This window comes from Megascapheus bottae, chromosome 3 (genome assembly GCF_031878675.1).
Source record: "Megascapheus bottae isolate mThoBot1 chromosome 3, mThoBot2.hap1, whole genome shotgun sequence".
In the NCBI taxonomy this organism is placed as follows: Eukaryota; Metazoa; Chordata; class Mammalia; order Rodentia; family Geomyidae; genus Megascapheus; species Megascapheus bottae.
Genome location: NC_143511.1, coordinates 59,963,203 through 59,973,558, shown reverse-complemented (window position 1 = coordinate 59,973,558; position 10,356 = coordinate 59,963,203). Strand labels below are relative to the sequence as shown.

Here is a 10,356-nt window from a genome sequence, read left to right as displayed (position 1 = left end):
AGTGGCCTCGGAATTTGGCGCCACGTCCCTGGGGCTATGCAAATGACGGGGGTGTCCCTGCGGCCTCCTCGCCACCCCCAGGGCGGGGATTCGGGGGATCCGGTTCCGCCTGCGCCCCGAGCTAGAAAAAGGAAGAATTAAGAGCCTGCAAGGGAACTCGGGCGTCGTTCGGGCTTGGACTCCGGATTCGCCGCACCCTGGCTTCCTGCCGGGGAGGGGCTGCGAGTCTTCGGCGGGCTCCCGAACTTGGAGAGCCGGGGCCATAGCAGCTTCCTGCGTTCTCCGCGGTCCTAGCGCGCGGGCTCTGGGCGCTGCCCGCGGGTGGGGGACGATCCCGGGACGGAAGTGGCCGAGAGCCGAAGGGAGGGCGAGGCCGGAGCCGGAGGACGACCCTGAGAGCGAGCGGGATAGCGGGCCGGCGGGCGGGGTACAGAGCCGGGCAGAGCAGGTAGGCCGGGCCGCGCCGAGCTGAAGCCTCCGGGGTGGGGCTGTGGGGCCCGGCCCGGGAGGGCGGGCGGGGTCCCCGACTCTCCTGCGTGCTCCGTTCCTTTGAAAGGTCAGGGTCCAGTGTGTCTGGGCTCGGGCACGGAGCTAACTGAGCAGGCCGTCTGTGGGGAGAGGCAAGCCCTTTTCTGGGAGCACTTCTCCGCCGGGGACAGGTTTTGGGGAGGCGAGAAATGGGACGGCTGTGAGGCACAGGGCGGGGGGGGGGGATGTAGGCTTCGGTGTTAGCTGGTAGCGAGTCAGATAGCGAGTTCGGCATGCGTTGGGTGAGTTTGGGATTTAGGTGGCGTTGGGTGAAGGAGTCGAGGTTCACTTTACAAGTTCGAAAGCTAAGCCTTGAGTGTCAGGTCCGTTTTTGTGTGGATGACGTTTAGATGGACGGCTGCAATAGATTTGGATTGGCATTTAAATCCTTATTTACTAGATGAGTGGCTAGCACGAGTCAAAAAGTACATGACTGGGTGAAGGATCGACAGCAGGAATTAGAAGTCATTTTAAGGGTTGCAAGCCACTGTCATGGTCAGCATTGAGAATAAACTGAAGAGATGAATTAGGAATCGAGTTACAAAGGCGCTCTTTATTGAGCTTTAAAGCTCAATATTAGGGTTAAAGTTGGGATCTGATCTGGTCCTAAAGGTGAAAATTAGTTCAGTATGAGTGTCTACTAAAAGAAAGGGATGAATGACAAAGTTGGGTCTACAGAATCAGGAAACAAAGGTAGGAGTCCAGATTAATATAGGGAATTAGAGGCAACTGTATGGGTTGTGGTTTAGGCTGGCCACAAGTTGACCTTGAGCAGGTAAAATTTAAGAATTTAGCAGCAAGTAGATTTGTTTTGTGATGAGGTCCCTTTTTCCTGTGTCATGACAGGGGCTTCTTTTATCCAGAATGATGACAAACCAGTTTCAGACCAGTGTTCCAAGCTTCAGCTAGAATTTCAGGCTCCTTGGATTCCAGTTTCTTTATTCCATTCTCTTAGTCCAAGGCTCTTACTGTGGCCACCACCGGTGGAGGCCAGGGGATTGATTCCTGAATTAAGTTATTATCAAGACAGGAGAGGAAAAGGGACAGTAACTCAGGAAATATACAAGGCCTTAGGTATGTAGGAGTATATAAGGTCACAAACGGGAGACTGGAAAAAGATACGTGACTAAAAGGGGAGCCAACCAGAGAAGAAGGAATAACTGAATCCTGTTTAGCCCATTTCCCTTGCCTTTCCTCATTTTCCCTTAGATACTATGTCTCTTCTCGAGTTCTCATCCTGGCTCTACATTTTACACTCCTTCATATTTCCTTACAGATAAGTCCCTTGCTTTTAAAGCTCCATATTGCCCATCTTTCCATCCATTCTTTGCTGTCTCACACCATAGCCTGCCTGCCTCCTATTCACCCAACTTCAAGCTTTTTCATAATCATAATAGACTCTCACCATTTCTACCTGCTCATATACTTGGTCATTACTGAATACCCTTAGCCCCTGCTAAGTGTATGTTCTGAGCCTTCTTTAATTTCTTAATCTGCTTGTAGGTCCCCTTCCCCCATTCCCCACCAGAAAAGAGGAAATGAGACCCAAGAGGAAACTGGGTCTTTCTGATCCCACGCCCAGCCAGGCTACTGACCACACCCCCTTTCACTCTCAGACTGACCCTGTCACTGACCACAGCATTATCTCTTACCTACCCTTATGTAGCCTCTGACTACGTGTGGTCTTTCCCTCCACCTCAACTACAGCATCACTTAGGCCCTACCAATGTCCCTCAGTCCTTCACCTCAACCTAATCTTGCAGTTTTTTACATTCCCATACTTTCTTAAACCCTGGTGGCCTAACATGGCCTGACCTCACTCCATCATTCCCTGACTTAGTCACTCTTTATGCAGTCATTCTTCATCCTTCCCTTCCTGACCCAGTGATAATCATATATGTATTTTTTTCCTACCACCATCTTTTCAGACTTTTTCTACACCCTATCTTCTTCCCCTTTCCTTGCCTGATGCCTGAGCCTACCTGCTAACCACATTCCAAGCCTCATTGCAGCCTGATTCTTCTCTCATAACCAGTTGGTTATCTAAACTCAGCTGCCCTAGCTACTGAGTGGCCGATGATGATAGGAAGCAATGGTATTCTAGGCTTACTTTTTGCTCTCTTCCCTGAAGATTAACAGATTAGATTGTCATCAGATAGCTTGTCAGTTGTTCCTCTTATTTTTTTTTTCCTGAGTGGCAGCTTCCTCCCTACCGTTGTAACTCTAGTTTTATTATATCTTTTTCTAGTAGTGTCCCAACCCATCTTCAAAGTTATTTTCCTAAAATCCATTTCTGGTATGTGTCCTTTCTCTGCGCACTCAACCTCCTGTTGTGCTCAAATAGGTAAAATTCTTACATTCCTCTCTATGCCTCGGGAGCTTTTCCATCCCCTGCAGGTATCCTGGGCTTCAGTCAGCCTGCCTACTCACTTCCTTGAATGTGCCTTCATGTTTTCCTGCTTCTTCACCTTTGCTTATGCTAACCTCTCTGCCTAGAATGCTACTCTTGATTTATCTCCTGCTGACATAATGGAAGAAGCTTGAGCTTTGAAGTCAGAGAGACCTAGGTTCGGATCCTGGCTTTTACAGCTTACTGCTTTGACAAGTACTTTGAACAAGTATATAACTTTCTTGAGCCTCTGTTTACTGATCTGTAAAGATGAAAATAATACTTAACCTTGCAGAGCTGTTTGTGAAGATTAACTGAAATTATGTATACAATGCAATTGAAATATAGTAAATAAATGATAGATATTTCGGCTTTTACTATCTTTTAAAAAAAAAATCCTAATGACAAATGACACCTTTATAGACACATTTTGATCCCACTTCCCTAACCTAAAGGAACCTCTCCTGCACTCCCATATCTTGATTCTTACACAAACTCTGTGTATGTAGCTTACCCACCCATCTGGGGAACTGGGAGCCCCCTGAAGGCAAAGGCTAGACTTACTCATCCTGGTTTCCAGCCACCAAAACTTTGGCTCAGGGCCTTTCCTCCAGTTCTTCAAAGAATGCTGGCTGGGAAAATAGAGGGCAAATGTGTACATAATGGGAGGGGAGATGTTGAAGGCTTAGTGGGCTTGTGATGAAGTTCTGCTTGGTGGGAAAGCTATGTGAATGGGATAGGGTCTCTGGAAGAAGATCCATCTGCATACTGGTTATGAGACTGAACATAAGCTGTATATAGAGACAGTGTAGTAGCTTTGTGGGAAAGAGCTCTCTGTACAGGCTGGGGAGCATAGGAGAGAATGTGTGTACATGGGTAGATGTGCAGGGGCTGTGTTGTAGGAAGTCAGGTCCAACCTCCAGCTGCCCAGTCCAGCCCTAAATGAGCCTCTAGCAGCCTGAGGCCGGATATGTCAGTCTCACCCACAACTCCACCCCCACCCCCTCCGCGGTTGCGGGCTCAGAGGCCAAATTTGGTAACAGACTGAGTGTTATTCCTCCAACCTCTTGCATTCTGACCGCCTTCAGCTTTTTCTTTTGCTCTTTACCCCTCTCTGTAACTCCCTATCTTTCTGTAGTTCCCTTTGTGGGTATCTGCACTGACTGTATTCTCAGTGTACCCCCAAATTCCTTAGTTCTAATACGTTTACATTCCATTCCTTGCTGGGATTTGACCTGCTGTCCTCTATTCCCACCGCACCCCCCCTCCAATTGCCCAACTCCTCCGGAATGCATCTCTGGAATGTATTGAGGGAGGAGGAGTTCCCAGGGAGGGGGACTCGGAGGGGGTGTTGTTGCTGTTCCAGAAAACGTGATGGAAGGGGGAGCCCTGTTCTTAGGCTAGGGCAGGAATCAGATAGCTTCTACTCACGTACTTCCAGAGGCCTTCTTGGCCCTCCCAATCTCCAGTTCACTGACCAGTTAGTTCTGTGCCACAACCCCTCCCCCAGTCCCCAGTAACCATTGGCCACTCAAGACCAGCCTGAGAGTTAGGGGAGTAGGCATGACTCAACTCTCTTATCGGGGTCTCACCAGAAGCTTCTGAGGAAGAAGTGGATGTCCATATGTCCGGAGGAAATGGGGGGAAGACATGGCACGTCAGCTTTAGGGTGAAGGGTCTTTTCATTCCTGCTCTAGATGGTCTGACTTGTGGGCTTCACTGACGCTTCAGCTCTTGCTCTTCTGTGGTCAGCAACCCACAGCCAGGTCTGTTCCAGTAATGGGCAAATTACTCTAGGAATGGGGAGGGAGTAGAGAGCTGGAACTGGGAAAACTGGGAGGGTCCTCTCATATGGAAGTGAAGGCAGGGAATGAGCTGTGGTTCTTCTAAGATACTAGACTGTGCATATGTTAGAAATGGCCAGTTACTCCTTGATCCAAATCTTTCCCATATCTCCCTCCCGCTTCTTCTAGAACTTTCCATGTTCTACCTACCTACTTCATCTCACAGGACCACTTCACTCTTCCTTCCTATTTTCAGTTCTTAAATGCCCTCTGTTTCCTGACACCTTACCTCTACTTCCCAGCCTTTTCTCAGTCCTGCTCTATTCCCCCACACCTACCCCTGCCTTGAGCTAGAAGTGTGCTAGAAGGCAACAGGTCATTTGGGTTTGCCCATTCTCTTAGTTAAGAGATGTCTGAGCCTTATACCACATTAGGACATATTATAAGCTGCTGGGCATACTTGCCCGCTTGAGGCTTGTGCCATCTGTTGCTTGCAGTGGCTTTTCTTATTGCAGTGCGATAAGACCTGCATATGCTGAACTAAACTGACAACATTGTCAGGGGAGATACCCAAGGTGGTGGAGGGCAGTCTGAGAAGGGCTTGCTGAAGAGAGAGAGTTAGAAGCATGACAGCAAAGCCTGAGTACCAGTTACTTGGAAGGAACAAGAACTGAGTTAAAAGGATTAGACTCTGACCTACCTTGAAACTTTCCCCTCTCCTAGGATCTGTTTTTCCAAAGGTGAAAAATTGGCCAGATAATTTCTGAGATCCTTTTCAACAGAGATTCCGTTGACTCCCAGGAAGCCAGATACAGGTCTCAGATCCTCGGAAGATGCCCTGCTTCTCAGATTGGAGGAAAGCTAGGGCAAGAAGCAGGCCTGGATGGCCAGAACAGCTCATATTAGATCAGCCAGGCTAGCCAGAGATTGTTTGCAGGCTTTAGGAGCCCTTGGGAATTATCTCATATAATGTCTTCATTTTGCAGAGAAGGAGGCTAAAGCTATGAGAGGGAAGGTCACATAATGAGTCAGGGAAAGCTGAAAATTCCAGGCAGGAAAAAACCAGCAAGGCAAGTAGAAAACAGAGAGAAAAAGACTGACCCAGGAAAAGAGGAAAACAAGGCAGGATCAGGGTTAGAAAAGGAGGTGAGCCGGAACAAGGGGTGAGAGACACTTGGTAGGGGCACATTCCAGTGGTAGGGGCAGGGCAGTGCCCTCAAGTGACACTGTATTTCAGACCAGCTATTGAATCCAGCCTTCCCCCAGATGTCTTAAATGGTCAGGATTGGTCCATTTAGTATAAATAATCTTTCAACATCATTGCTCTTTCTCTGTTTTGGTGAGTCCTTTCCAAAAATCCCCTCACAGGAACTGCACTATCTAGGGAGGCTTTTCTCCTCCAATGAGAGTCTATTCTATTGTCCTGATACCACAGACCAAGTGTAGCCAGGCTGGAGAACAGAAGCTGCCACCATGGTCGCACTTTCATTGAAAATCAGCATTGGGAATGTGGTGAAGACGATGCAGTTTGAGCCATCTACAATGGTGTACGATGCGTGCCGCATCATTCGTGAGCGGATCCCAGAGGCCTTGGCTGGACCCCGTGAGTTTGACTATCCAAATGGCTGGGTGGTAGCCCTCTCATTTCCAGGCTTGCCCTTGAGGGATGACTCCATGGTAGTTTAAGCATACTTACTCTTCGGGTCTATGCTCAAGCCCCTTCTTTAGGCCTAAAGTCATTGGAGAAATATTAAGGGGCAGTGTACGATAGTCGTTCAGCCACAATGAGATCTTCATAATCTAAGATAGTCATTCTTGTCTTCTAGCTAGCGACTTTGGGCTCTTTCTGTCAGATGATGACCCCAAAAAAGGTATATGGCTGGAGGCTGGAAAAGCTTTGGATTACTACATGCTCCGAAATGGGGTAAGTATCACTTCCTCAGAGATCACTAACACCCTCTCCCGAAAGTGATTCCTGTCCCACTTTCTTTTTTCAGTACCTGAATCTGTTGTCTCAGAACCCTGTCCCCATTGTTTGCTTTCTTGTTTTCTTTTTGTTTTTGGTTGCTCATGGGGCTTGAACTTGGCCTGGATACTATCCCTGAACACTTCTGCTCAAGGCTAGCACTTTGCCACTTCCATCTTTCTGATGTTTAAATAGAGATTCCTTACTACCACATAAATAGAAAAAGCTGGAAATAGCTCTGTGACTCAAGTGGTAGAGCACTAACCTTGAGAGAGGCTCATGGGCAAAGCCCTGGCACTGAATTCAGGGCTGACAAAAAAAAAGGGGGGGGGGGGAATGGGTACCAAGACATGTGAAAGGGTATCAATGTATGTGAATTAATGCACCTTCTATCTGGCAAATATCATGTAACCCTTTTACTAATTACAATTAAAAAAAAAAAGGAAGTTATACCCCTAGCTTAAGAAGGCCCTGACATTCTTTTCCTACCCCAACAGGACACTATGGAGTACAGGAAGAAACAGAGACCCTTGAAGATCCGGATGCTAGATGGAACTGTGAAGACTATCATGGTAGATGACTCTAAGACTGTCACTGACATGCTCATGACCATCTGTGCACGCATTGGTAAGGGAGCTTGGGGGACCAGGAAGCTAGGGCCAACTCTGCCAAAATATTTAGATTCAGTAATCCATCCCCATCCCCCCCCCAGGCATTACAAATCATGATGAATATTCACTGGTTCGAGAGCTGATGGAAGAGAAAAAGGATGAAGGGACGGGGACCTTACGGAAAGACAAGACACTGCTGCGAGATGAGAAGAAGATGGAGAAACTAAAGCAGAAATTGCACACAGATGATGAGTGTAAGCAGAACTAGAAAAAGAGAAAGCATTGGAGGGGAGTGAGTGGGATGAACAGCCATTTATTCCTTATTTACTCTGCACCTTCTTATGAATGGTGCCATTTTACACACTGGGAATGCATCAGTAATACCAAAAGTTCTATACTGTGGAACTTAAAGGTAGGAAGGGAAATGAACAAAAACTCAGAAGGTAGGAAGTTAAAGTGAACAAAAGTTCAGGCACCAGACAGCACAGGGGACACAGTGGTTTGGAACTGAGGGCATTCTCTATCCCAGTGAACTGGCTGGACCATGGCCGGACACTGAGGGAACAGGGAGTAGAGGAACATGAGACACTGCTGCTGCGGAGAAAGTTCTTCTACTCAGATCAGAATGTGGACTCTCGTGACCCTGTACAGCTGAACCTTCTTTATGTGCAGGTATGGAGAAGATTTGGTTGGGTTGAGGCAAGTGAGAGAGATGGGAAAATACCTTATGAGGATTATTCCTTACCCTGTGCTTTCTAGGCACGAGACGACATCTTGAATGGTTCCCACCCTGTCTCCTTTGACAAGGCCTGTGAATTTGCTGGCTTTCAATGCCAAATCCAGTTTGGGCCCCATAATGAACAGAAGCACAAGGCTGGCTTCCTCGAGTGAGTGACCCATGTCATGTCATGGCCTGGAACTCCCTACCCTTGTGACCCAGTTGGCCTTTTTTCATCCTAGGCCTTGTCTCTGCATTTCTTCCTCGAAGACACTAGGGCTTGATGTACACAGGGTCATTATCCCTTCAGCAGCCATCATCTTTTGTCTCCTTATTGGCTCCCTAGACTCTGAATATAGTCTCTTATCTGTGTCCCTGCCCACTTCCCTTGTAACTTCTTTTTTTTCTCTAAGAATTTTGTTACAGAGGAAAATAGAGTAACCGTTCCTTCACAGATAACATTAGATTAAGAGATCTCTCAAGTCTTACCCACTTGTATTTCTTAGAATACAGAGGGTTGGTGTTTTTGTTTTGTTTTATTGTAACTTTCCAAATGTATGATTATCCTAGGGAATTTTTTGTCGTTGTTGTTTTTCTTCTTGTCTCTGAAATAGTACTCTTGACCTTTTCTTTGGGGACTGAGCATCTAATTTAAGTTCCCTACCACAGAGAGAGACACAAGTCACATTCAGTGACTATTTCAGAAGACAACCCAGATCCAGTTCTCTCAGAGTCCACCTTTCCACCCAGAGATCACACTGTCCTAGCCCTTTCCGCACACCCCTGCGTCCACAGTTCATGGCCCACATGTCCCCTGATGCTGTCCACTACATGCTGACCCTCCCTTTTCTGGTGTAGCCTGAAGGACTTCCTGCCCAAGGAGTATGTGAAGCAGAAGGGAGAGCGTAAGATCTTCCAGGTGAATGGGGGTAGGGAAAAGTGTCTGGGATGAGCTGGGAGCTTTGCTGCTTCATTCTACTGGCTAAGTGGACTCCTTGCCTCCCTCCCTATCTGCGCTCACCTTCTAAGCTGCTCTTCCACCTGTCTTGTACCCAGAAAACAGACTTGGGTTTTAGTCTCAGCTCCATCACTGCTTTTGCTTATCACTAGTGTGGGATAATAGTCTTGTCCTTCGTAAGACTGAGAAGAGCATCAAATGGGATAATACACCTGACTCACAGTGAAACTTTTGTTCAGATGTAAGGTGTTATCCCCACTCTGAAGTACTCAGCCCCAAAAAGCCTTCTCTTTGACCTTCTACCCCTAACTACCTTTTCACATCTCAAGAATGGCTGCAGTTTCCTTAACCATGCCCTTTGAGTCATTGCTTCTGCATATCCCTGGCCAGCCTCCATCCTACCTTCTCATCCCTTGCACTCCTAAGCCTGTGCCCCTTAATATCACACCTTGACTCCTTGGCTGTTCTCTTGTCTTTCAGAGTTCACTTTAAAATTTTTCCTCATTTCATCCTCAAAGGCACACAAGAATTGTGGGCAGATGAGCGAGATCGAGGCCAAAGTACGCTATGTGAAGCTAGCTCGTTCCCTCAAGACCTATGGCGTCTCCTTTTTCCTGGTCAAGGTGGGTTCTGGGTCCTTCTCCCTCCTCTCCCTGTTGCTCACTCTTATCCTTGGAAAGTCATTCTGCCCTCATTTACATATCCACCATTTCCTGAGTCTTATTCTTTGTCTTGCTCTGACTTTGTGAAAACCTGCTCTTCTGTCCTCCGCTACCCTTTCCCTCCTTATCCAGCATTTTCCCTTGTCCCTAATTCAGCCTTGTCCCGGACCGGCTTTCGGGAACCATAGTTTAACCCTCCTGGCTACCTCAGCATCCCCTTCTGATCTGGAACTGATCTGACTATTCATCCACATTCAGCTTCTGACCTGTAACGCGGAGACTAACTTCTACCTCACAGGAAAAGATGAAAGGGAAGAACAAGCTAGTGCCCAGGCTCCTGGGTATCACGAAGGAGTGTGTGATGCGTGTGGACGAGAAGACCAAGGAGGTGATCCAGGAGTGGAGCCTCACCAACATCAAACGCTGGGCTGCCTCCCCCAAAAGCTTCACCCTTGTAAGTCCAGGGGGTCTATTGTAAAAAGTCTTTGGGATTTTCTGAGAAGCAGCAGCTACATGGTTCTTCCTTTCTCCCTTGGAGTTGGCGCACTGTGTAGGACTTCAAAACGAAGGCGAGCTCTTGTGCTATTATAGGAATATAGAGGTCAGAGTAGATGGAGAAACCATCCTAGAAAGTAAGTAATGCTTCAGTGAAATAGGTAATGGACATACCCTTTAAGATCAGCAGAGAGCTAGGACTTCGAGCACTTGCCTAGCATGTGAGAAGCCCTGCATTCAATCCC

At 47.5% G+C, this 10,356-nt stretch overlaps 1 protein-coding gene across 3 annotated transcripts in view; it reads left to right on the top strand.

Annotated features, from left to right (window-relative positions):
• The first annotated feature begins 118 nt into the window (after nucleotides 1–118).
• The window catches only part of Tln1 (talin 1), a 35,774-nt gene continuing 25,536 nt past the window's right edge, over nucleotides 119–10,356 (top strand). Inside the window, exons 1-10 of one of the 3 annotated variants that reach the window (XM_090330221.1) lie at nucleotides 119–448; nucleotides 6,137–6,304; nucleotides 6,528–6,625; nucleotides 7,165–7,294; nucleotides 7,380–7,532; nucleotides 7,808–7,950; nucleotides 8,038–8,165; nucleotides 8,855–8,915; nucleotides 9,473–9,577; nucleotides 9,915–10,070. In XM_090330221.1, coding sequence (XP_090186347.1) covers nucleotides 6,175–6,304; nucleotides 6,528–6,625; nucleotides 7,165–7,294; nucleotides 7,380–7,532; nucleotides 7,808–7,950; nucleotides 8,038–8,165; nucleotides 8,855–8,915; nucleotides 9,473–9,577; nucleotides 9,915–10,070 — 1,104 coding nt within the window. In that variant the 5' untranslated portion in view covers nucleotides 119–448; nucleotides 6,137–6,174. Of the gene's footprint in view, nucleotides 449–4,594; nucleotides 4,684–6,136; nucleotides 6,305–6,527; nucleotides 6,626–7,164; nucleotides 7,295–7,379; nucleotides 7,533–7,807; nucleotides 7,951–8,037; nucleotides 8,166–8,854; nucleotides 8,916–9,472; nucleotides 9,578–9,914; nucleotides 10,071–10,356 lie in introns of those variants that run through there. The other 2 variants (XM_090330222.1, XM_090330223.1) reach the window with 2 other exon arrangements.